General features: G+C 41.7%; 1 protein-coding gene across 2 annotated transcripts in view; it reads right to left on the bottom strand.

Annotated features, from left to right (window-relative positions):
• Positions 1-3,196: 3,196 nt before the first annotated feature.
• Positions 3,197-26,987, bottom strand: part of adra1d (adrenoceptor alpha 1D) — an 80,207-nt gene continuing 56,416 nt past the window's right edge. Inside the window, exons 2-3 of one of the 2 annotated variants that reach the window (XM_048540669.2) lie at positions 21,233-21,853; positions 3,203-3,298 (exon numbers count right to left, since the gene is read on the bottom strand). In XM_048540669.2, coding sequence (XP_048396626.1) covers positions 21,234-21,853 — 620 coding nt within the window. In that variant the 3' untranslated portion in view covers positions 3,203-3,298; position 21,233. Of the gene's footprint in view, positions 3,299-21,232; positions 21,854-26,987 lie in introns of both variants that reach the window. The other variant, XM_059650308.1, reaches the window with a different exon arrangement.

Genomic DNA, 26,987 nt, shown 5'->3' on the forward strand with positions numbered 1-26,987 from the left:
GATCAGGGTAAACCCTAAGGCTTTCTATAGGTATTTAAGGAATAAAAGAATGGCGAGAGTAAGATTAGGGCCAATCAAGGATAGTAGTGGGAAGTTGTGTGTGGAGTCAGAGGAGATAGGGGAAGCACGAAATGAATATTTTTCGACAGTATTCACTCTGGAAAACGACAATGTTGTCGAGGAGAATACTGAGATACAGGCTACTAGACTAGGTGGGATTGAGGTTCACAAGGAAGAGGTATTAGAAATCCTACAGAGTGTGAAAATAGATAAGTCCCCTGGGCCGGATGGTATTTATCCTAGGATCCTCTGGGAAGCCAAGGAAGAGATTGCCGAGCCTTTGGCATTGATCTTTAAGTCGTCATTGTCTACAGAAATAGTGCCAGAAGACTGGAGGATAGCAAATGTGGTTCCCCTGTTCAAGAAGGGGAGTAGAGACAACCCTGGTAATTTTCGACCAGTGAGCCTTACCTCAGTTGTTGGTAAAGTGTTGGAAAAGGTTATAAGGGATAAGATTTATAATCATCCAGAAAAGAATAAATTGATTAGGGATAGTCAGCACAGTTTTGTGAACGGTAGGTCGTGCCTCACAAACCTCATTGAGTTCTTTGAGAAGGTGACCAAACAGGTAGATGAGAGTAAACTGGTTGATGTGGTGTATATGGATTTCAGCAAGGCTTTCGATAAGGTTCCCCACAGTAGGCTATTGTACAAAATGAGGAGGAATGGAATTGTGGGAGATATAGCAGTTTGGATCAGAAATTGGCTTGCTGAAAGAAGACAGAGGGTGGTAGTTGATGGGAAATGTTCATCCTGGAGACCAGTTACTAGTGGTGTACCGCAAGGGTCGGTGTTGAGTCCACTGCTGTTTGTCATTTTTATAAATGACCTGGATGAGGGCATAGAAGGATGGGTTATTAAATTTGCAGACGACACTAAGGTCGGTGGAGTTGTGGATAGTGACAAAGGATGCTGTAGGTTGCAGAGAGACATAGATAAGCTGCAGAGCTGGGCTGAGAGGTGGCAAATGGAGTTTAATGCGGACGAGTGTGAGGGGAATGCACTTTGGTAGGAGTAACTGGAAGGCAAAGTACAGGGCTAATGGTAAGATTCTTGGTAGTGTTGATGAGCAGAGAGATCTCGGTGTCCATGTACACAGATCCTTGAAAGTTGCCACCCAGGTTGACAGGGCTGTTAAGAAGGCATACAGAGTTTTAGCTTTAATTAATAGAGGGATCGTGTTCCAGAACCAAGAGGTTATGCTGCAGCTGTACAAAACTCTGGTGCGGCTGCACTTGGAGTATTGCGTACAGTTCTGGCCACCACATTATGAGAATGATGTGGAAGCTTTGGAAAGGGTGCAGAGGAGATCTACTAGGATGTTGTCTGGTATGGAGGGAAGATCTTATGAGGAAAGGCTGAGGGACTTGAGGCTGTTTTCATTAGAGAGATGGTTGAGAGGTGACTTAATTGAGATGTACAAGATGATCAGAGGGTTAGATCGGGTGGATAGGGAGAGCCTTTTTCCTAGGATGGTGACAGTGAGGACGAGGGGGCATAGCTTTAAATTGAGGGGTGAAAGATGTAAAACAGATGTCAGAGGTAGTTTCTTTACTCAGAATGTAGTAAGGGTATGGAACGCTTTGCCTGCAATGGTAGTAGATTCACCAACTTTAAGTTGTCATTGGACAAGCATATGGACGTACATGTAATAGTGTAGGTTAGATGGGCTTCAGATTAGTATGGCAGGTTGGCACAACATCGAGGGCCGAAGGGCCTGCACTGTGCTGTAATTTTCAATGTTCTATGTTCTATGTTCTATATCTCACCTTACAAAACAATGAATAGATGATCACTGCTACATTTCTGGTCCTCCTTGGAAATGTGCACGATTAAGTAGCCAATGTTGCGCTAATCCATGAGTAGAACACTATGGGTGCTAAAAATGCTGAAAATTATCAACAGGAGCATCAGCCTACGCATAGAGCGAGAAACAAAGTCAACATTACAGGTCGATGACCTTTCATTTCAGGTTTATGACTAAAAAAAGCTCCTTGATTCACAAAGAATCTCTTCACTTGGCTACTATCAGTTAAACAACGAACTCAGGGCATTCATCTTAACAAGGTCACCTCACAGTCCTGGGGCCTGACAGAGGCTAGATAGTTTAGAAAAGTTACTGGTTGGTTTCCAGGTTTTCTGTTCATTTTGGGTCACTCAACTTTTTATTTATGTTTGTAAAACAGCCATTCTCCCTCCGTCAATGGCTGTGTGTGTGTGTGTGTGTGTGTGTGTGTGTGTGTGTGTGTGTGTGTGTGTGTGTGTGTAAACTGGTTACAGGGTACATTTATGGTTGTTTGTAAAGGCAGCATCAATCTAGGTCCTTGTCAATCTTTTGAGGAGCATCCCAGTGTATCTTGTAAAGAATGTGCTGTTTTGTGTTCGTTATTGTTTTAACATGAGCAAATATATTAGCAATTTCATATGCAGTAAGATTGCTCATGTGAATTATATTAACAGTCAATTAGTTGCTTTGACAGTGCTGGCTGTAGACAGGATCTTTGGTATGGACAGTTAGGATTATCAATGGTATCTGAACTACAGAAGAGGCAAAGGATGGGTGTTCAGTTCAATGTCTCAAAGGTGACATCTCTGAAGATGAAGCACTCCCTTTCACACTGCATTGAAGTGGTAGCCTAGATAAATCCTTCAAGATTTAGAATGAGGTTTGAATCCAGGGGCCTTCTAACTAAAGAGAAGGCGCTAACACAGAGTCTAACTGATATTGTATTAAGAATACCTGATTTGACATTTTTTATCCCACATGGCAGGGGGTATCAATCAAGGGTAAATTTATTTGTATTTTTGTGGTGACTGATTTTGTAAACCAAATCCAGCAAAAATGAACATAAAATTTAAATTTCTGGTGACCCGAGCAGACTGTGTGGGAAAGGTCATTTCGCTGAAAATGTCTGTCCTCCTTTGGCTATGTGACAAAGGGAAACTGCTGTACATTCGATCCAGGGGACTTGAGGACTTTCAAGTCACAATCGTCTTGAAGATATCAGAAACAACTGAGGACAGAGGGTGATGTGTGACACAGTTGAAGCTTTTAGCATGAGGCATTGGTTGTGTATTGATGAAACAGCAGTCTACAAAGATATTTTCCATATTATTCCAGTATGAATGTCCCAAACCCCAACCATTGGTTAGCGAGCTTATAATGAAGGCCTCAGGAATCATACAAAGAAGAAATAAAAATGGAAAGTGCTGAAAAATTCAGCTGGTCTGGCAGCATCTGTGGAGACAGAAAAAGAATTAATGTTTCAGGCTCAATATACCGTTTCTTCACACAAAACACATCTTTGCCTTGCCCCATAAGTTAGGTTGCAGAGGTTTGATGTGCCATCATCATGTCTCCATTTGTGATTGCAAGATTAGACATTTGAAGGCTTATTTTTATTTCAGAATAAAAAAACAATTGATCAGAAGTCAAAGTGCATGTGATCTTCATGTTCTGCGTTCTGATTTTTATTCAATGTTTTCAGCTTTCCTCAGGGTTTTAGAAAGTGTGAAGATTAAAGCAGAAAACTAGAATGGTTTTAATTATTTACCTATAAGATCATAATAAATCAGAGCAGGAGTAGGCCATGTGGCCCATTGAGACTGCCCCTCCGTTCAATAAAATCATGGCTAATCTTTTTTGGACTCAGCTCCACTTACCTGCCTGCTCACCATCACACTTAACTCCTTTACTGTTCAAAAATCTGAAAAACATTCAATGGGGTGGCCCCAACTGCTTCACTAGGCAGGGAATTCCATTGATTCACAAATCTCTGGGTGAAGATATTCCTCCTCAACTCAGTCTTAAATCAGTTCCATATTATTCCAGCATGAATATTGTCCCAAACCCCAACCATTGGATAGAGTTTATAATGAAGGCTATTTTGAGAGTTTATTTTGAGACTATGCTCTGATGCTCTCGTTTCACCAGCCAGTGGAAACAACCTCGCTGCTTCTATCTTACCTATTACCTTCACAATTTTATAAGTTTCTATAGGATGTCCCCTCATTCTTTTAAATTCCAGTGAGTATAGTCCCAGGCTACTCAATCTCTCCTCATATGCCAACCTTCTCAATTTGCAATCAGCCTAGTGAACATCCTCTGCACCCCCTCCAGTTTGAGCACATACTTTTTCAAGGGTCCCAAAACTGCACACAGTACTCCAGCACGCTGCACAGCTGCAGCATAACCTCCCTGTTTTTATACCTCATCCCTCTCGCAATGAATGATAATATTCCATTTACCTTCTTAATGACCTGCTGCACCTGCAAGCCAAATGTTTGTGATTCATGCACAAGGACACCCACATCCCACTGCACAGCAGCATGCTGCAATTTTTCACCATTTAAATAATATTTCATTTTGCAGTTATTCCTACCAAAATGAATGATCCATATTTACCAAAATTGTACTCCATCTGCCAGACCCTTGCCTACTCACTACTCCTGCTGCAGATTTTCAGTCTCCTCTGCACACTTTGCTCTGCCATTTATTTTAGTGTCATCTGTGAACACTGACACACTACACTTGGTCCCGAACTCTAAATCGTCTATGTAAATTGTAAACAACCACAGTCCCAACACTGATCCCCGAGGAGCACTATTACCCACCGATTGCCGACCAGAAAAACGCCCATTTATCCACACTCTTTGCTTTGTATTAGTTAGTCAATTTTCTATCCATGCTAATACATTACCCATAACACCATGCACATTTATTTTATGCAGTCGCCTTTTTTTGTGGCATCTTATTGAATGCTTTCTGGAAATCCAGAGATAGCATGTCCACTGGTTCTCCATTGTCCACGATGCTCGTAACATCCTCAAAGAATTCTAGTGAGTTCATGGACTTCAGTAAGGCATTTGATAAGGTTCCCCATGGCAGGCTGATGGAGAAAGTGAAGTCACACGGGGTCCAGGGGGTCCTAGCTAGTTGGATAAAAAACTGGCAGGCAACAGGAGACAGAATTAGTAGAACAGTAGTAGTAGAAGGGAGTTTCTCAAATTGGAGACCTGTGACCAGTGGTGTTCCACAGGGATCTGAACTGGGACCACTGTTTTTTGTGATATATGTAAATGATTTGGAGGAAGGTGTAGGTGGTCTGATCAGCAAGTTTGCAGATGACACGAAGATTGGTGAAATAGCAGATAGTGAAGAGGACTGTCAGAGATTACAGCAAAATATAGATAGACTGGAGAGTTGGGCAGATAAATGGCAGATGGAGTTCAATCCGGGCAAATGCGAGGTGATGCATTTTGGAAGATCAAATTCAAGGGCGAACTATATAGTAAATGGAAAAGTCCTAGGGAAAATTGATGAACAGAGAGATCTGGGTGTTCAGGTCCATTGTTCCCTGAAGGTGACAACGCAGGTCAATAGGGTGGTCAAGAAGGCATACGGCATGCTTTCGGATGGGGTATTGAGTACAAGAGTTGGTAGGTCATGTTGCAGTTGTATAGAACTTTGGTTCGGCCACATTTGGAGTACTGTGTACGGTTCTGGTTGCCACATTACCAAAAGGATGTGGATGCTTTGGAGAGGGTGCAGAGGAGGTTCACCAGGATGTTGCCTGGTATGGAGGGTGCTAGCTATGAAGAGAGGTTGAGTAGATTAGGATTATTTTCATTAGAAAGACGGAGATTGAGGGGGGGCCTGATTGAGGTCTACAAAATCATTAGGGGTATAGACAGTGTGGATAGCAAGAAGCTTTTTCCCAGAGTTGGGGACTCAATTACTGGGGGTCATGAGTTCAAAGTGAGAGGAGGAAAGTTTAAGGGAGATACGCGTGTAAAGTTCTTTACACAGACGATGGTGGGTGCCTGGAACGTGTTGCCAGCGGAGGTGGTAGACGCAGACATGTTAGCGTCTTTTACGATATATTTGGACAGGTACATGGATGGGCAGGGAGCAAATGGACACAGACCCTTAGAAAATAGATGACAGGTTAGACAGAGGATCTTGATCGGCGCAGGGTTGGAGGGCCGAAGGGCCTGTTCCTGTGCTGTAATTTTCTTTGTTCTTTGTTTTTTGAGTTGGTTAAACATAACCTGTCTTTCATGAACACAGGCTGCATCTGCCTGATGGGACAATTTCTATCCAAATGTCTTACTATTTCTTCCTTGTTGATACATTCAAGCATTTTCCCCACTACAGAAGTTATGCTAACGTGCCTATAGTCTATGATAACAAAGTGTGGAGCTGGACGAACACAGCAGGCCAAGCAGCATCTTAGGAGCACAAAAGCTGACATTTCGGGCCTAGACCCTTTAACGGTCTAGGCCTGAAACGTCAGCTTTTGTGCTCCTAAGATGCTGCTTGGCCTCTATGTCCATCCAGCTCCATACTTTGTTATCTCGGATTCTCCAGCATCTGCAGTTCCCATTATCTCTCATGCCTATAGTCTATCTTTTGTCTACCTCATTTTTAAATAGTGGTGTCACATTTGCTATTTTCCAAACTGCCGGAACCACACTAAAATTCAGTGAATTTTGGTAAATTACCATGAGAGCATTTGCTATTTCCCCCGCCATCTCTTTTAGTAGCCTGGGATGCATTCCATAAGGGCCAGGAGACTTAGCTACCTTTAGCCCCATTAGCTTGCCCTAATATATAGATATATGCAGATACTTGGGAATAGCTGGTTTCATTGCATACCACTGAATTGGCAGAGATTGTGTTCGTACATGAGTTAGAATGTATCTGTACACAATATCATGTCTGTAGTATGCTTGCAAGTGCATGTTTGTATCTATGGCAGCTAGGTATCTGGGATTGGCTTGCTTTAGCAAACATCAAAACTCAGCAAAGGATCACTTGCCCATTGTGGACCCCTCCTTAAATTGCCAACCATTATCAGAGAATAGTCTATAATTCATGTAAGTGTCTTTAATACCTGCAAAGGTTTGTATATACATGTACAGATATGTCAGTCCAAGTACGACTGTCTGTTTTTGAGTATGTTTACACACAGGTCTCTAACTTCAGGCTATCTCTGCTTAGGTTAGCAGAGGTATCAACTTCACAGTGTTTTTCATTTGCATTTCCTATGGCTTTGCTCACTTGGAGGACACACTACGTTATAAAATATTCCTGGAAGTCCCCAACCAGCACCATGCCAGCAGAGCTACAAATCCTGTCAGTTCTCTGTAAGGGATTTTAACTGCCTGTATTTGAACTTATTCCATCTTCAGAGCCCAGTCAAACGTCATTCACACACTCTAATGATCTCCTGGTTCAACTATGCCTTAACTTTAAACTTCAACTTTCTCAATGGCCCTTATCTCCACATCCTCTTCCAGATCCATATCTCTAGCTGTGATTTCTTGTGTAATCCCTACTGCCTTCGGTCCATTATTGCTGGCCATGCCGTTAACTGCCTATATGTTAGGCTCCAGAATTTCGCACAGATTTAGATTTAGATTTATTTATCACATAATACTAAGTATAGGGATACATAAGAACAGTGAAACGTGCACAGAGTCACCATTCGCTGGCGCCCATTTAGTTACAAATGCCAGAATTAGAAGTTTTTAACAGAGCCAAAAGGTAAGCAAGAGCCCAGATCTCAGAGTTCCAAGCCCCATCCCGACAATGGCGCAGGCAGGACTCCAATCACTAGGGCACCCAGGAGGCTACCGCCACCGCCATGCGAAAAGCCAGCTCTTGCCGCCCACTGATGCTGCATTACTGGGAATTCTTCCAGCTGGTATTCTCCATTAGGACACTCATGGCTCTTCAACAAAGCTTTTAGTCACCTATTGTACTGTGTCTTAAATTGGAATTAATTTCGGTCTGATTGTGCTTTGGTGAAACATCTTGTAATATTATACTATATTAGAGGTATTATATAAGTGAAAGTTGTTGTTATGTGCCTTTTTTTCCACCCAACACATGCAGGTATATTGGCATTTTCCTTCTTCCTTATTCAGAAAGGAAAGTTTCCCTTCACACGACCCTGAAAATACCTACACTCTTGGTTTTCCCTCTTTCCCCATCTTCTTCTGATGGTGCTGTGTTCTCAGAGTCCCAGTAATTGCTATTCTTTTTGGAATTGTACTAGTGAGCACGGATTAAGAGAGTTGGGTTGAATTTATGTAACTGCTAAGCATTGCAAGTTGAAGAACAGGGTCATGGGTCACACTGAGACAGAACCAGGCTAAGAATCTGGCACCATCAGAATGTCAAGTTGTTCTCATTCACTCATGGGATGAGGGTTCCGCAGGCTGGGCCAGCATTTACTGCCCCATCCCGACTCACCCATGAGAACGTGGTGGTAAGCTGCATTCTTGCATTGCTACATACACTTGGTTTAAGTCCAGCCACAATGACATGAGGGAGGGAATTCCAGGATTTTGATCCAGTGACGCTGAAGGAACAGCAAAAATGTCCAAGTCAGAATGATGAGTGGCTCGGGAGGGATCTTTGCAGTGGTGGATTTTCCAGGTAGCTGCTGCCCTTATCCTTCTATGTAGAAGTGGTGCTGTCTTAGGATCTTTGGCGAATTTCTGCAGTGTATTTTGTAGATCATAAAATGCTGTTTATATAATGTTGCTTATATAATGCTGCTACTGTGCATTGGTGATGGAGGGAGCGAATCATTGAGTTTGTGATACCAATTTAGCGGGTTGCCTTTACCTGGAAGGTGGCAGGCTTCTTGAGTATGGTTCAAGTTGCACCCAACCATCAGACTTTTGATGAGCCTTGTAGATGGCGAATGCACTTGGGGAAGTCGGGAATGAATTCATCACCAGAGGATTCCTAGCCTCTGACCTGCTCTTGCAAACACACTATTTCTGTGGCTGGTCCCGTTCAGTTTCTGGTAAATGGTAACACCAAAGATACTGGAGGATATTGATATTCAGGATGTTAGCAATGATAATGCCATTGATAGTGAAGAGGTGATTGTTAGTTTCTAGGTTCTTCATCGCTAGATACGTTATTCCGAGGCACTTGTGTGGCATGAATGTTACTTGCCACTTGTCAGTCCAGACATTTTCCAGCTCCAGTAGTTTTTGCTGGGGCTATGACATATCTAACATGTCATTCACTGGAAAATATTGGATATATGAAATGGATGAAACGGCCAGACACTACGGCAGACAGGAATAACATTCACCGCAATCACAGAATATTTTCTTAAATCTCTCAGTCCCTTTCCTCCGAATTAAGAGGTGAGTCATGGATCTGCTACATAACTCTCTTCAGTCAAGGATCTTGTTAAGCAATTTATTCCCTTTTATTGGTGTGTTTGTGCAACATAGTATAACATTTTTTCAATTCAAAAGGAGAAAATCATGCAGATTAAACTCTGTTTCTTCAATACAGTTTAAAAATATAATTTAACATCAAATATGGAGCTTGGTAGACTTACAAAAATAATAAACTTGGAATAACAATATAACTTAAGGAGGTTGTACACAGACAATAATTTACCAACACGGGAGTGACTATGTTGAATGATAACGTAAGTGACTTTGCAATTATTTCCTCAGAAATTCCAATGGAATCATAAAGGTTTTCTTTCTGCAGAAAGATTAAACAGAGGGAATCTTCACAAATACATTTACGTTGATGCTACACATAGTGACTGGAGTAGATTTCATTTCACTTGCCCTGCCAGCACTTAAAGTGCAGAGACCAGACAAACATAGAAACTGGATAATGTCTAAATACATGTGGGCTTATTTTTTTCAAATCATGTCCCAAGCCCAAAAATATCTGTTTGTAAACATCAGAATAATCTGCTGTGAAACTTCACCGAGTTTTACTGACTGTATAGAACTAGTGAGAAGGGATTGAACTCCCTGCATGTTTAACCTTATTCTTCTTAAAAATGTGAGCACTCAGTATCCAAAATACAACTTACGAAACATATTACAACAAGCCTGTTTCTAATATTGTCCACTTATCCTGGAACTTCAACATGTCTCTCACTGTCCCCCTTTAAGCTTTGTGGGAGCACAGAGTGGATAGAATGAATGATGCCTCAATATCATGACAAACAAATGCTAACTGGTGCATTTTGTGCAGTGGAAATTCCTCTGATAAATTTAAAATTCTACAATTTGGGTTAACTGATTCTGATTTTACAGCTGCAGATGAGTTGAAAAGCCGACTTTAACAGAAACTGTCTGAAAGTAGCAGTTATCTGTCAAGCGGTGCAAGCTTTACCTGAATGGATGCTAATTACAGCAGCAGGAAAGTGATTAGTCTGGATGCAGGTCACCAGCCCTCTATAAACTCTTCATTTCTCTATAAACGTAGGCAGGTTTTGCGGTCACACTAAGTGAGAGCCCAGAGTGCAATAAAGAACAGGAAAATGGTGGATGTGAGGATTTAACGCAGAAACGTGCTGCTGCTTTTCATATTTCTTTTTCAGCCTCTGGTAACTGGCGAGTATTCAAACAATTTAAAAGCTGGCTAAACTGCAAGCAAAATGGCATAGTGTAAATTGAATCAGAGTTGAATGCATACCTCAAAGCTTGGTGTGGAAGAAATATGTTTTGATTCAGAGGGCACTGTTGCAGTACGGGGAAAAGACAGAACTGAATGTTGGGGATGATCTTCACCCAAACTACACTGGGCGTGGGGTATGGTGGGGAGGCATTTCATTCGAAAAATGAAAGAGAAAGGGTAGGGCAATAGTTTTAAGAAGGATAAATAAGTAAAGTGGTTTAGATGTAAAAGTGCACCAGGAAATAGGATCAGAATGGTGGAACATGTGTTTAAAATAAGCAAGAGAGAATTAAGTTTTGGGTGAAGTGTTTTTCAGAAATCCAGAAATAAAAGAAGGCAACAAGAACATATATTGATGTGAGTAAAGACAAAACTGAGTAGGATAGGAAAGGGACATAGAGGCTAACAGAAACAATGCATCAGAGAGTAAGGACCATGGCTTAGATAATAGGAAGTGGAATCAGAAAAGATGGAGATTACGGACAGAAAGGATCAGAAAACACAGTTATTATATTTATTGACAAGAGTATTAAAACAGAAATTATTGGCGCTTGTAACAAAGACAATGTCAGAGATGTGAGGGACTTTAATCTTCATATAAACTGGAGAAGTCAAGCTGGTAATTGGGGTGTGACAGGTTAGTTGGTAGTATGGTTTTGTTACTGTTTCCTAGAGAAATATTTCAAAGATCCAAGGGGATAAAGCTAAAGTAAATGCAGAATACTGTAGATGTTGGAGATCTGAAATAAAGCAAACAAAAATTGTTCATATTTACTGCTGTGGATTGAGCCAGGGTTAATTTATAAAGTGATAGGAAAAAAATATATCATTGGGAAATAGTGTACAATGTGCATTTGAATTCCACATGAACTTTGACAACAACAGTGTCAAACTAGAACACATCTACTATGAGGGAAGTCTGAACAATACGCTTCAAGTTCTAATAAGGATGGAAAAGCTGTCTGTTGTGGTGAAAGTAGTACCCAAACCAGAAATTGCAAACTCTGCCTCTGAAGTCAATATTTCCCAGGGCTAGAGTCTTTTGACATTGTGTAGACTTGGTTCATGGAGGCAGATGACCATCTAAGTCATCAGCTCTCTCCATTAAAAGTGGGGTTTTGGTGATTCAAAGTGTGCAGAGTAAACCTGCTAAAAGCAGATCAAAACTTCCAATTTCTTTGGATGAGCAGCATATTTCTATGGAGAGATAAGATACCCCTTTGGATCTGGTCTTGGCATGTCTTTGGAGATATCAGGCATCCCTAGTGGAGATAAGGTGTCATTCAGAGCAGGTCATCTGCCCATGCTGGGACAGTGGGGATGGATGGGAGAGGTAGGGGAGGGGGGAAATGCCTGTTTGAATTGTTAAAATTAGGTGTAATATATGCATTAAAAAACCCTTGTTCATAATCATCTAGGTCATCAGGAATGATCAACAAGTCTCTCTATCAACTATTAAAACTATCAGAAGCACATGTTGAAAAGAGATGCCTACAGTACCATGAAGACTTGTCAAAGGGATCTGTCCACTTGTTGAAACATTTAACGTACTGCCCATCAAATCTTTGAAAATAAACGTGATTACTAGATTAGTGCTACATGACTGTTTTCTTACCCATCCACTATAATAGGCTGATGAAGGGTCCCGACCTGAAACGTCAAGCTTTCCTGCCCCTCTGATGCTGCTTGGCCTGCTGTGTTCATCCAGCTTCACACCTTGTTATCTCAGATTCTCCAGCATCAGCAGCTCCTACTATCACTATAATAGGCTGCCTGCCATTTGGCAGTTTGATTGACAGTTATAAGTCTTTATGGAATTTTGATGTAGGACTATGAATTGCAATGCTTATTTGATGAGTGTGCAATTGGAAGAAATACTTGCTGATGTAAAGCATTATTGATTTGAAGGAATGTAGATACAGCAAATACATTTTTAAGAATGAATTTTTTTTTAATAGAGTGAAATCTTTGAGAGACATTTAGAACTTCACATTGTAGAGCTTATTTAAAATCTCATCTCTGCAGGGGTCCTGAGACCTGCCTGTAGTGAATATTAGTTGTGTTGGTGTGGTAATTGTAGGGACAAAAAATTGTGGGAGTGGGCATAGTTTTGGTATGAGTTGGCACAAAGTCAGTATAGTGGCAAAAAGAGCAAAAATATTGGGTTAAGGGGAATATTTAGACATGGAATATATGAGGGACAAAGGAATGGGGCATACTTTTACTGGGGGAATGTGAGAAACCATAGATACTGCTCACTCGTTCATTGAGGATGTAATTTGTAGGGTCGGCTTTTTCCATACTTGTTCATGGATGTAGGCCTCACTGGCTGGGCCAGCATTTATTGCCCATCCCTGAATGCCCAGACTACAGTTAAGAGTTGACCAAATTTGCTGAGACTAGGGAGTCATATGCAGGATACATCAGGTAAGAATAGAAAATTATCTTTCTTAAAAGACTTTAGTGAACCATCTGTTGATAACCATTGGCTATTTGTGCTTACAGTATGCTTCTCGTCCATTAATCAGTCCACTATCCATGTTAATTTATCGCCCCTTACATTCTTATATTATGTAGCAACTGTGTGGTTCTTGATTGAATGCCTTTGGAAATCTAGGTAGAAACATCTAATGATGGTGATGGTGGGGAGGCAATCGTGTAGAGGTGATGTTATTGGACTAATAATCCAGAATCTCAGGCTAACTTTCTGAGAACATCGGCTCAAACCCCACAGGGAAGATGGCAAAACTTGAATTCAATAGAAGTTTGGCTGAATGATAACCACACTACCATTCTCAATTGTTGTAAAATCCAATCTGGTTCATCAATGTATTTTAAGGAAGAATATTTCCAAGTCTCAATGCTGAGGCCTCAATTATTTATTACTTATAGATAAAAAGATATGCACAGGATAAGCAAATGGGCAACAAGGTAGCAAACAGATTATATTGTAGGGAAATGTGAAGAGATTCACTTTGGAGGCAAGAATAGGAAAGAGGAATTTTTGTTTGAAAAGTATGATACTTGTAAATGTTGACATTTAGAGAGTCTTGGTGTACTAACAAAAGGAACAGAAGGCCTTTGCATGCATGTAAATCAAATAGTTAATAAAGCAAATGACATATAGGCCTCTATTGAAAGGGGATTGTAGGGCAAGATGAAGAAGTCTTGCTACAATTGTATGCGACCTTGGCGAGACCATATCTGAAATAGTATGCAAGTTTGGTTTCTATATTTAAGGAAGGATATACTTGCTTTGGAGGCAGTGCAGTGAAGATTCACAGGATTGGTTTTTGGGATGAATGGGTTGTGTCTTCTGATGAGAGGCTGAGCAAGTTGGTTATTTTCCATAAATTTAGAAGAATGATAGGTCATCTCACTGAAACATTTAAGGTTATGGAGGGGTTTGATAGGGAAACTGGGACATTGCTCCCCCAAACTGGGAAATCTGAAACATTTTTTCAAATTAAGTAACCTCTAAGAACTGAGAGTGGGACTACTGTCTTAACTCAAAAGATTGTGAATCTTTGGAATTTCCTACCCCAGAATTTAGTGAAGACCTTGTCATTGATTACATTTGAAGCTGGGATAGACAGATTTTGGTGTCTCAGGGGATCAAGGAACATAAGAAGTAGGTAGGAGAATGGAGTTGAAGCCCATGATTGAATGGAATAGCAGCATAGGCTCAACATGCCATTGGGTCTACTCCTGCTCCTATTTTTTATGTTCTTAGAAAGCTACATCTGAACTTGTCACAAATCTTCTGATGCCCTTGCAGTTTCTGTGTTTACTCTGTGTTGCATTACTTCAATGAAGGTGAAAGGAAGCCCTAAAAAGGAATGATCTAATTCAAACATGTCCATGGTCTTGCTTAATTCAAATTCAGAGATTTTCCCTTGCAGAGATTTGGTTGCAGCCTGCTCTTTCTCATGTAAATAATGTAGGAGCATGGTGGTAGCAGTGGGGGGCTTTCTTCCATTAAGTGAAACCCTGCTCTACTCGTGATTTTTGTAGGTAGTCGGGGGAAGTTTCCATAACCTTCTCTCTGAGAAGGGAGGCAAGATCTTTGTTATCACAATAGTGCTGCCTCTGTAATGTACATTACTAGTGCCCAAAGGACATTACTCCTTGAACTCCCTTCCTAACTGTATTTTGGATGCACCTAGCTAAGGTTGGAGTGGTTCAGGAAATCAACTCACCGTCTTTACCTGGGCAATTAGGGATGGGCAAAATAAATGTTGACTTAGTCAGACAAATCCAAAGCCTGTGAGAGAATAAGAAGTGTGGCATTGAGGTTTCCAACAACCGATACTGTAGTTTCACCTGGAAACTCCCATCGATATACCTCCAACTATCCTCGGCTGCTCCTTCTCCCCATCATAAGGCCAAAAGTGGGATCATCGTTGATGATTTTACAATATCCAAAAGAACTCCTGACACTGAAGCAGCAAGACTAGATAACATCCAGACTTGTGTTGATAAGTGGAGAATAACATACATGCCACGTAAGTACCATGACATTGAATGTCCCAGTTTCAACATTCTGAGGGTTACCATTAGTCAGAAACTGAACTGGACTAGTCATATAAATTCTATGGCTACAGAGGCCAGGGATCCTGCAGTGAATAATTCACCACCTGATTCCTGTCCATTGACTGACACTGGGACCAAACCCTATATCATGTCAGCTGTGGTGGTTCAGGAAGGCAGCTCACCACCACTTTCCCAAGGGAATTAGGAGTGGGCAGTACATATTGGTGTGCGTGGCACACACACACACACACACACACACACACACACACACACACACACACACACACACACACACACACACACACACACACACACACAAACTAACTAATTCCATAGGTAACAGGTACAACTGGATCAGCTATGGAGATGAAATACCTGGGACAGCAACAAACATTTCAGGGCTTAGGTATTCAGATGCTCAAATAGCATCAGATGAATAATGGGCTAAAACGTAGAGTCATAGTCATATAAGCATGCAGCATGGAAGTAGACTCTTTGGTTCAAACAGTCCATGCTGAACATTATCCTGAATTGAACTAGTCCCGCCTGCCTGCTCCTTCCAAATCTTTCCTATTTATATTCTTATCTTAATTTCTTTTATCCAAATTATGCCCACATCCACCACTTCCTCAGGAAGTTCATTCCACATGGGAACCACTTTCTATGTAAAAAATTTGGACCTCAAGTCTTTTTTAAATTTCTCTCTTCTCACCTTGAAATCCCCCATCCTACAGAAAAGACAACTACTAATAACCTAATCTATACTCCTCAATATTTTATAAAGTTCTGTAAGGTCACCTCTCAATCTCCTATGCCCCCATGAAAAAAGTCCTAGCCTTTCTTTATAACTCAGACCTTCCATACTTAGCAATATCCTGGTAAATCTCTTCTGAATTCTCTCCAGCTTAATAACATCCTTCCTGTAAATAGGTGACCAGAATTGGACACAGTATTTGAGCAGAGTCCTCGCTAATGTCCTGTACAATCTCAACATGACTTTCCTACTCCTACACCCAAAGGAGTGAACAATGAAGGCAAGTGTGCTAAATGCCTTTCTAACCACCATGTCTATATGTGATGCAAACTTCAAAGAATTTTGCACCTTAACCCCTAGGTCCCTCTGTTCTACAACACTACCCAAGGTCCCTACCATTGATTGTACTAAGATGCAATACCTCTTTAATGCTTCAGGCTTCCTTGCATTTCTTCATTTTTTTTGCCTCATAGGAACATTACTGAAGTATTTGTGTTTGAGATTATCTGCTAAATATAGTGGGGTGCAGAGGTTAACTGCAGATCTGGAGTTGTAGACTTGTAAACACTGATTTACTCTCAGCTGCATACTTACACTGTGATGAAAGAACAGCATTGCAAAATATTGTAAATGAATCTCAACAAGCTCAAGGTTATACATAACCCAGAAATTCACTTTGTGAAAAACCAGTCTCACCAAACTTTCCCAACATCTGAGCAAGACCAACGGACCTGTGCTTGCTTAGATTTATAAGGCCTGCAATTGTCATTCTCTGTTCATGTTCAGTTTTAAATTGGAAGTTAGCCCTCAATAGGAACTCATCCAAAATAAAACTGCTTGGCCTGCACATCCATCAACTGCAGCCCATACACAGTAAGAGAAGAGGCAATGCTCAATTAGGAGTTATCGCACATTAAAATACCACGCTTTCATTCCTGGCTGATTTCAGATTGATTAGCAGTAGGGAATGTAACTTTTGGCCCTTTGTACTCCTGGACTAAAGAAGGACATAAGTAAGCACCCTGTGTTCCCATGCCTGATAGCTGTCCAGTGAGTGTAGCATGGCCAGCGGAAGCAAAAAGCCGTGCAGTGTCCTGTACTGCTGACTAATCTTGACCACTCATGAGCATGTGGTCAAATGAGGTGAAGTGGAAAACTGTGAAAAGAAATCTAATTAATGCAAAAGAAAGCATGATGGCAGTTTTTTCTTTGCATGAAGCAAAGCATTTGTTCTTTATGGAAAAATTAAACTCTCTTGTGCAATATGAGTAAGTTCATAAGAGTGCATTAAAATGTGGGAGCATAATTAGGCCATTTGGCCCACTGATAACAAAGTGTGGAGCTGGATGAACACAGCAGGCCAAGCAGCATCTCAGGAGCACAAAAGCTGACGTTTCGGGCCTAGACCCTTCATCAGAGAGGCCCGAAACTTCAGCTTTTATGCTCCTAAGATGTTGCTTGTCCTGCTGTGTTCATCCAGCTTCACAGTTTGTTATCTTGGATTCTCTAGCATCTGCAGTCCCATTATCTCTCATTTGGCCCACTGAGTCTGCTCTACCATTTGAACATGGTTGGATAGGTTTCTCAACCGCATTGTCCTGTCTTTTATCCATAACATTTGATCCCCTTACTATCAAGAATCTATCTCTGTCTTGAATACACTCAATGACTTGGCCTCCATAGCCTTCTGTGGTGGCAAGTTCCACGGATTCACCACCTTCTAGTTGAAGAAATTCTTCCTCAACTCAGCTCTGCAGGGTCATCCCTTCACTCTGAGGCTGTGCCCTCAGGTCCTAGAATCTCCTACTAGTGAAAACATCTTCTCCACATCCACTCTATTCGTGGGCCTATCACAATTCTGTAAGCTTGGTTTCACAATGTTTGCATGAACCTTTGCTGCCTCATCAAAGTCAGTAGCCAACTTTTTTAATCCATTATAAAACTGTAAATGACATGGGTTAAAAGAAATGAAATGAGGGATTAAGACCTTGGTTAAAACATTAAAAGTGATATTTTATGTGATCTGTCAAGATGTTCATGGCTCAGTTTATAAAGTGCGACATCAAGACAACTGAGAATTAACAGAATGTTTGAGTAAATGTGATCAAAGAGACAGCTCTCACACTTGTCAATAACTGCAGCCAACTGCCTGTATTAATCACTAATATTTCAAGAGGTTATTTTCTTACTTCACACATGTTTTTTCCAAAACATTAACACTTAGAAAGTCAGGGGGCAGGAGTCCCATTTCTCTGAGCATGCACCCCAATCAACACTGCATTTGAAAATGACCTCTCATCTAAACCTATTTTCTTTTTCTGCTCATTTCCATTCATGCGAGGTTCTTTACATTGAAGCACATAGATACAACTTACCTTGCAGAAACAGGACATTCTAATTACCCACTCTCTGTTAGCCCTGATCCTCCATGCAAACTCATAGTCCTGGTCACATCTTAATTATTTTTGTCACATTCCTTAATTACTCTTTCTATCATTCACTTATCTAAACTTGATTCATTCTTTAGATGGGGACAATGTTGACAAAGCCAACATTTACTTCCCATCCTGAGCTGCACCTGAGAAGGCGGTGGTGAATTGTCGTCGTAAAATACTGCTGTCAATGTGGTGAAGCTACGTAAGAGAATAGAAGTGGGACTAGGGCATTCATCCCACTGCACTGCATTCAAAGAGACCATGGCTGATAGAGTCATACAGCATGGGAACAGACCATTCGGTCCAACTCCTCCATGCTGACTAAGTAACCAAAACTAAACTAGTTCCACTTGTTCTACACCTCCCACCTTTGACACATATACTTGAATATCTTTGGTTAACAAAAATGTATCGATCTCAAATCATAGTTGATTGATAATCATTAACTGAAGAAATATATTGCAATCTTCTGCACACAATAAATAACTGGGAGAAATGTTTCTTTCTTTTTAAATTTATGCATGGGATGTTGGCAGCATTGTCTAAACCAGCATTTATTGCCCAGTTGAGAGTCAACCATATTGCTGTGGCTCAGGAGTCACATGTGGGCCAGACCAGGTAAGGATGGCAGTTTCTTTCCCTAAAGGACATTAGTGAACCAGATAGGTTTTTACAACAATCGACAATGAATTCGTGGTCATCATCAGCCTCTTGATTCCAGATTTTTAAAAAAATTGAATTCAAATTCCACTAGCCATGGTGAGTTTCAAACCCAGTTCCCAGAACATTACCGAAGTCTCTGGATTAACAGTCCAGTGATAATACTACGAGGCCATCAGCTCCCCTTAATTTCACTCTCAAAAAGGCTGGTTCCCATTTTAAGACTATCCTCTCTAGTCCTAGAGTCCAAACAATTTCATTTTCTATCCACCCTATCTGTTCCTTGATTTTAATCAAATAGCACGCTAAATTTGAGAGATTACAATCAACGTTTTTATAAACCCTCATCAATTTGCCTGCAGTTATCACTGTAGTACATCTACACTGTACTCTGAGGCATAGCCATGGAGAAAACAATGGGGAAATGGTGGTTTCCTTAGCTCCTGGGTAATTTAAAAAAAGGTGCTGCTTGATCATATTCCTTTTACTTGCAGACAGTGGATATCTGTGGCAACATCTCAGCTAATCAGAGCCAACTTGCCAACAAGTTGGCACACTTTTCTCCAATAGCGCTGACTATTGAAATCTGACTTTATTGTGTTTGTTCTGCTGAGTGCAACACAAAATGTTTCAGCAACATTTCTGTCTTTTCAGTTAACATTCAGGTTCTACTCTAGCAAGCAACTGCTTGAAATTCATTCTCCATTTTTGCCCATTCACTTAATCCATCAATTGCTCCTTGTAATTTTACACTACCATCTTGATTAATTACAATGGGTGGAAACTCCCCAAACTTAACATTTACAGATCTCTGGACTATTTCCGTGTCTTGACCCAACTCACTTCTGTAGTACACCTGCTGGTACTATATGACTGGAGGCCACACTTCTGGTCTAATGGCTGGTGAGTTTCTTGTGTATGAGAGAAATCAGACAACCCGCAGCACTGAAACAGACTCCACCTCACCAGATGGAGTCAGCACTGCTGAGGTAGTTCAGTGAGTATGAGGGTACCTCAAAGTGGAGGCAAGTCTTGGCAGCCTGCTGCACATTTTAAGACAGAGAAGACCCACAATTCTGAGGGCCATTGGTGTGGAAATAACTGTGCACTTTCCAATAGGCAGAGTGACGTGACTAGAAGATGGGGGAGACTCTGATAGCAACTTTTGACACTTGTTGCACTCCGCAAATCTCTATTTCTCTTTAAAGGGTCACGATTCGTATGGGGTTCCTGTCTTCAGTAAAGTACAATTGGCCAACACAACTGGGAATTTAGCATGACTTCAACATAAACTACATTAGGGTAGGTTAAGTAGTAAGGAGCTGTAGACAGTTCCTTCTCAAAATATCCCACAGGATGCAACAATGAAAATTCCAGAAGAATTTTTATTTTAAATAGTTATGTAGCAATTTCCAAAGCAACATCTGGCTATTTCTTAAAACATGGAAGAATTAAATTCTATAATATTCCTAGAATTCTATACCTTCTATATTAACCATCCTATGGAATGCTGTGGGAACAGATTTTTTTTTAATCAATTTTATGTTGAAGAGGAAGGATATCAGCGGACTGGGGACCAGGAGGTTTACCCATGTTAAGCATGTAAAGTACAGCTATTAAATCTATCCCATCTGCCTTAATTCTTATTAAAGACATCTCTCCTTTTTTAATGTGAGTATCTCTCATTTCAACTGTCTCTTCTAGTCAGACTCCTGCTGTCTCTAGTGAAAATGCTTGTGATGTGACTTGGGTCCAATTTCAAATCATACATGAATCTTCCATCTTCCCAAGCAAAATTAGGGAAGAGTAATAAATCCCAAGAATGAATGAAAAAAGAATAAAGCAGTCATTGTTATTAGCTGGGGAGGTTTTAGTCCCTGACATCGAGCTAAATTTGTGTGGCCGAGCACAGGTGGAATCAGAGTGAGGACATCAATAAATAAATGAACTGGGATACTTCCCCTGCCCCATGCTCACATGTTGGACACTGTAGCCGGGATATTTCTCATGGATGCGTTTGAGCAGCTCCCTAAGTTCAGCAGGAGTTTGTAGGATACCCTGTTTACATTGTCTACCTGGGGTTTCGTTGCTCTTCTGTGGTTGTTATTGCGACTGAATGCAGAGGGTCCCTGAAGGGAGGTAAGTGGGTGATCGGGTTAGACTCTTGAAGAATGTGGGGGCGCCAACAGAGGGCAAGCTCCAGGAAATTCCTGGCCCCGTACTTGAAAAACAATCTTTGTCACTCTCGCTAAAGTTGGCAATGTAAACACAACAACAATCCATGACAAACACAGTTACAGAACATATATCTCAGTCCTTCCTGACTCCCACCTTAAATATCTGTCTCTTTCAGTCCAAAACAGTCAGTGACTTCGTATATTTGATAAGCGGTGTTCTCTTTGAATTCCTGGCATACTCCAATGGAGATGGACTCCACTGGGACAATGTCTACCTTACTGGCAGCTGACGCGCAGGGCCTGTGCTGTCCCATTCGGATTTTGTTGGAGAGGTTGTTCATTTTCTCACGGAGTTGGAAGGGCGATTTGGACAAGGACGGGAAGAATTTCCAGCCGTGAAGACTGAGTGTCCGACTGGCACCACTGCCTCCGCCGATGCCCTCGCTGGTGCTGCTTCCTCGGTGCCTTTGGCTCAGCGCGAAGGAACTGTTCACTGACAATGTCCTGCAACTCCCAATGGACCTGCTCAGCACATCAGCCTCGGAGCCACGCTCCGAACTGTAGGTAGACGACCTCCAGTCACGGTGTGCGTACATCCGCCAGGGTGGTCGTCGCCTCTTCCGACACTGGCACTTGAGCAGCCTGATGAAGGCCCGTTTGAACTCTTTGCTTGAGCATGGGTAGATGATGGGATTGATGCAGCTGTTGAAATAACCCAGCCAGAATATCACCTTAAAAACCACGTCAGAGGGCTTGATAGATGGAAAGAAAGCACCTGAAACACAGTTTAAAAAAAACTGATGAACTAATCTCTCTTCATTGCGTTTACAGAACAGAAGCTGGCCATTTGGCCCCATCTGGTCAAACCCAGCGCGAGGCTACACCTCAGCATCCTCCCATTCAACTTCACCCACTGAACCACAGAAGGTTGAGAGGAGACCTTACGGAGGTTTACAAACTGATGAGGTGTATAGATAAGGTTGAATGGCATGTGTCTTTTCCTTTGATGTGGAGATTTCAAGACCAGGGGGCATATTTTTAAGGTGAGATGAGAAAGATTTAAAAAATACATGAGGGGCAACTGTTTTTACACAGACAGTGGTTCACATGTGGAATGAGCTTTCAGAGGAAGCGGTGGATATGGGCACAGTTACAACTTTTAAACAACACTCGGATAAGTACACGAACTAAAAATGTTTGGAGGGACTTGGGCCAAGCACAGGCAGATGGGAGTAGTTTAGTTTGGGATTACGGTCTGCATCACTCGTTGGAAGGGTCTGTTAATGCATTGTAGGAGTGGCTTTATCTAATTTGATCTTTCCATCAAGTCAAAACGCCTTCCCTACGTCTGTGCAGGTGCATTCACAAGTTCTACCAGAAGCTGACTGTAAAGGATAAGTAATAAGCTCTTTTGAAGTTTCAAACCTGAATTCAATTTCTGGGATGTTATTGATAAAATTATTCAGATGTGACATTAATTTAACTCACATTCTATTTCAAAGAAAAAGAAAAAAAAATCAGCTTGCCTTTATGCAGTGCTCGCAGCCTCAATTCAAAACATTTCTCATTTGGTTAATTACCTCCTTCTCAATGCATATGACTGCAATTAATGTGTGTGCCTAAGGCTATTTAAGAGAAAGAAACTCAGTGTCAGAAAGTTGAACTCAACGGGGAAGCTGGAATTAAATAACAACTCTAGCTATGGGGCGAGCGAGGGGACTAGCTATGAAAAAAGGTTGAGTAGATTAGGATTTTTTTCATTAGAAAGATGGAGATTGAGGGGGGACCTGACTGAGGTCTACAAAATCATGAGGGGTATAGACAAGGTGGATAGCAAGAAGCTTTTTCCCAGAGTGGGGGACTCAATTACTAGGGGTCATGAGATCAAAGTGAGAGGAGGAAAGTTTAAGGGAGATATGTGTGGACAGTTCTTTACGCAGAGGGTGGTGGGTGCCTGGAACGCATTGCCAGCGGAGGTGGTAGACGCAGACACGATAGTGTCTTTTAAGATGTATCTGGACAGGTACATGGATGGGCAGGGAGCAAAGGGATACAGACCCTTCGAAAATAGATGACAGGTTTAGACAGCGGATCTCAATTGGCACAGGTGAGGAGGGCTGAAGGACCTGTTCCTGTGCTGTAATTATCTTTGTTCTTTGTTCTAACTCAATTAGGCAAGAATTTGAAATGCCCAGTGAGAGCTAGTGGTTAGGGAGGTAGTTTGTGGGTGACAGTCTGCATGTAACAGTGACACAGTAGCTCAGTAACTGCTGCCTGACAGTACCAGGGATCTGGGTTTGAATCCTCTCTCAGGTGGCTGACTGTGTTGAGCTTGAGGGAGTGCAGTGAAGGTTTACCAGGCTGATTCCGGGAATGGCGGGACTGGGGTCTGAGGAGAGATTGACTAGATTGGGATTGTTTTGTGCTTTGAGTTCATACGAATGAGGGGGATCTCACAGAAACTTATAAAATCATGACAGGATAGATGCAGGCAGGATGTTCCCGATGGTGGGTGTGTCCAGAACCGGGGTCACAGTATGAGGATTTGGGGTAGACCATTTAGGACAGAGATGAGGAGACATTCCTTTACCTAGACAGAGGTGAACTTGTTGCATTCATTATCACAGGAAGTAGTTGATGCCAAGACATTGAATGTATTTAAGAGGCAGCTAGATATAGCACTTGGGGCAAATGTGGTCAAAGGTTATCGAGTTGGACAATCAGCCATGATTGTGATGGATGGTGGAGCAGGCTTGAAGGGCTGAGTAGTCTCCTCCTGCTCCTATCTTCCATGTTGTTCTGGGTGCTCCGGTTTCCACCCGCAGTGCAAAGACGTGCAGGCTAAGATGGATTGGCCATGCTAAATTGGCAACAGTGTGCAGGTTAGGTGAGTTAGCTATAGGAAATGCAGGGTTACAGGGATGGGCTGGGTCTGGGTGGAATGCTCTTCAGAGTGGGTTCGATGTGCTAAATGGCCTGCTGCCACACTGTAGGGATTCTACGTGACATCCAATCAGTTTTATTTCTTGAGTCACATTCGCATCCAGCCAGCAGCTGTCCATCAGAATTCTGATTTCTGCAGCTGCACATGACTAATGTTGATATAAAGTGGCTGTCCAGGGCTTTTTAGCTGACATAAGGCTACTGAAAGATAATTTTCAGCTTATTTAGCAGACTTTCACAGTCAGACTTGTGGTCTCCAAACACAGTTATCAGATAAGATAATGAAAGGTCCTGTGAGAATCATAATAGGGTCCCAGTGAGAAAAGACAGCGGAATTTAACTCGATTTATATAAAAAGACAGATCTAAACACTTAAATATTTTTGATATGGAGCATTCTTGAAAAACCTAGATAAGAGATACCTGGTCACTAACAGAAACCCCAAGTTTACTATTTAGTAAAATGTATAAGTATTCTGAACTTTTTAGGTAACTGTAAATTAAAATGAACCTACAAACAAACATTAAGAGATGTAACTGAATTTTTTTGATCAGATAGTGTCGCAGTAAAGAAAATTTCTGCTCTGTAAACCAGAACTGTACCAACAAATGGTGTAAACACATAATCTCTAAGAGAGTGCCAATACACAGCATGGTAGGTGGTATAAGGAGGTTGTAAAACATGGCCAGTGTGACTTCAAGAAAATAAACAATTGCAGCTTTACAGCTCGGCAAACAGCCTTATGGAACTGTCTACGGACAGACACCAATTATGAGGTAAGGGTGGGAGTGAGGTTGTGTCCTGTTGTACCTTAAGAATTCAAATAATTTTCTTTTACTGACTTAATAATGCTGTGTAAATGACTGAATTACATCCTTATCAATGGAATTTGAATAGATGACATCTTATTGAGGAAAGAAAAATAGTGTGAAAGTTATTTAAATAGAAACAGTAAGGTTCATCCAGGAATCAAACATCTGTTAAAAACCAACTCAGAAAATGCGAATAGCAGAAGTTGTACCCTGCAGTTCCAAGACAGCTGTTCCTCAACTTGTCATCTTTGTCAAATAATTATAATGAGGTATGGCCACTTAACTTTATATAGAACTTACAGATTTTAGAACAACTGGTAGAAACTGGTAAAAACTGAAAGAATTGCGGATGCTGTGAATCAGGAACGAAAACAAAGTTAATGAAAGCTCAGCAGGTCTGGCAGCATCTGTGAAGGAGAAAACAGAGTTACCGTTTCAGGTCTGGCAACCCTTTCTCAGAACCGGCGATAAAGATGTCTGGTAAACATCATGAAATCATGGGAAGACCTAATGCTGTCCATAGAGTGGTGTATCATTGATGGTGTGATAACAGGGTTGGATGTGTAGATTAGGGCTAACAATGATATCAATGTCGCATGCAATTATTGTGGCATGGAATGTATAAAATGCTGCACTTGGCTAGGGGAGGCAGAATGACTGGTGGGATCTGTTTCCAAGGATCTCTCCTAAGATGCCTTGGTAAACCGCTCTAAATAAAGATTGACATGTACTGCCAAACACAGGACTCAAGATTCCTATTTGATATCTCTCACGGCCAATAGGACCAGAGATGTACCGAAGTAAAAATTGAAAAAACTGCGGATGCTGCAGGAACAAAAACAGAAATTGCTGGAAAAGTTCAGCAGGTCTGGTAATATCCATGAAAGAAAAAATGAGAGTTAATGTTTCAGGTCTGGTGACCATTTCTCAGAACTGATGGTAGCTAGGAAAACATCAGTTTAAATGCAGAAAATAGAAAGGGGAATGGGTTAGGGGGTAAGCGATTGGATAAAGGATAGAGCCTGAAGACAATGAAGACCAGTTGGATAGACAAAGGAGTTGATAATGATTCAGGATGGGAGGGTGAATAGTTGTTAATGAGGACTGTTAGTGACTAACAACAGGTAATGTGTAATGGTAGGCTACATGATGTGTGGGGCAGAGGGCTGGGTCATGGGAGAGTTTAGGCTCTAAAATTATTGAACTTGATATTGAATCTGGAGGGCTGCAGGGTCCCCAAATGGAAAATGAGGCATTGTTCCTCCAGTTTGTGCTGAGTTTCGCAGGAACACTGCAGCAAGCCTGAGGCAGAGATGTTGGCCAGGGAAGAGTCCTATTCCAGCTCCACCCACTTTCTTCGATATATTGAGGATATCATCGGTGCTGTTTTCCTGTCACATTCAGAATTGGAAAAGTTCATCAATTTCACTTCCAATTTCCATCCTGCCTCACTTTTATCCAGTCTATCTCTGACTCCTCCATTCCCTTCCTCGACATCTCTGTATTCATTTTGGGGGACAGACTGGCCACTAGTATCCATTGTAAACCCACTGACTCCCACCATGACCCAAACTATACATCCTTACGCCCTGATTCCTGTAAAGACTCCATCCCATTCTCTCAGTTCCTCCGTCTCTGTTGCATATGTTCAGCTGAGGCCAACTTTAACAGGGGAGCCTCCGAAGTGTCCACCTTCTTCCTCAACCAAGGATTCTCCAGCTCCGTTGTCGACAGGGCCCTCAACCATGTTTGACCCATCTCCTGCACTTCTGCCCTCATCCCCTCTCTTCCATCCCACAACAGCGATAGGGTTCCCTTTAACATCACCTACCATCCCACCAGCATCCACATCCAGAAGATTGTCAGATGCCATTTCCGCCACCTTCAGCAAGATGCCACCACCGACACATATTCCCCTCCCTTCACTTGTCTGCCTTCCACAGGGACCGTTCCCTCCAGTACGCTCTGGTTCACTCTTCCTTCACTCCCCACAGTCCCACAGCACCTTGTCCTGCAACTAGCAATGGTGTAACACCTGTCCATTTACCTGCTCCCTCCCCAGTATCCAAGGGCCCAAACATACCTTCCAGGTGAAGCAACACTTTACCTGCACCTCCCAGAATCTAGTATACTGCATTCGCTGCTCACAATGTG

The sequence above is a fragment of the Stegostoma tigrinum genome, chromosome 1 (assembly GCF_030684315.1).
Source record: "Stegostoma tigrinum isolate sSteTig4 chromosome 1, sSteTig4.hap1, whole genome shotgun sequence".
Lineage (NCBI taxonomy): Eukaryota > Metazoa > Chordata > Chondrichthyes > Orectolobiformes > Stegostomatidae > Stegostoma > Stegostoma tigrinum.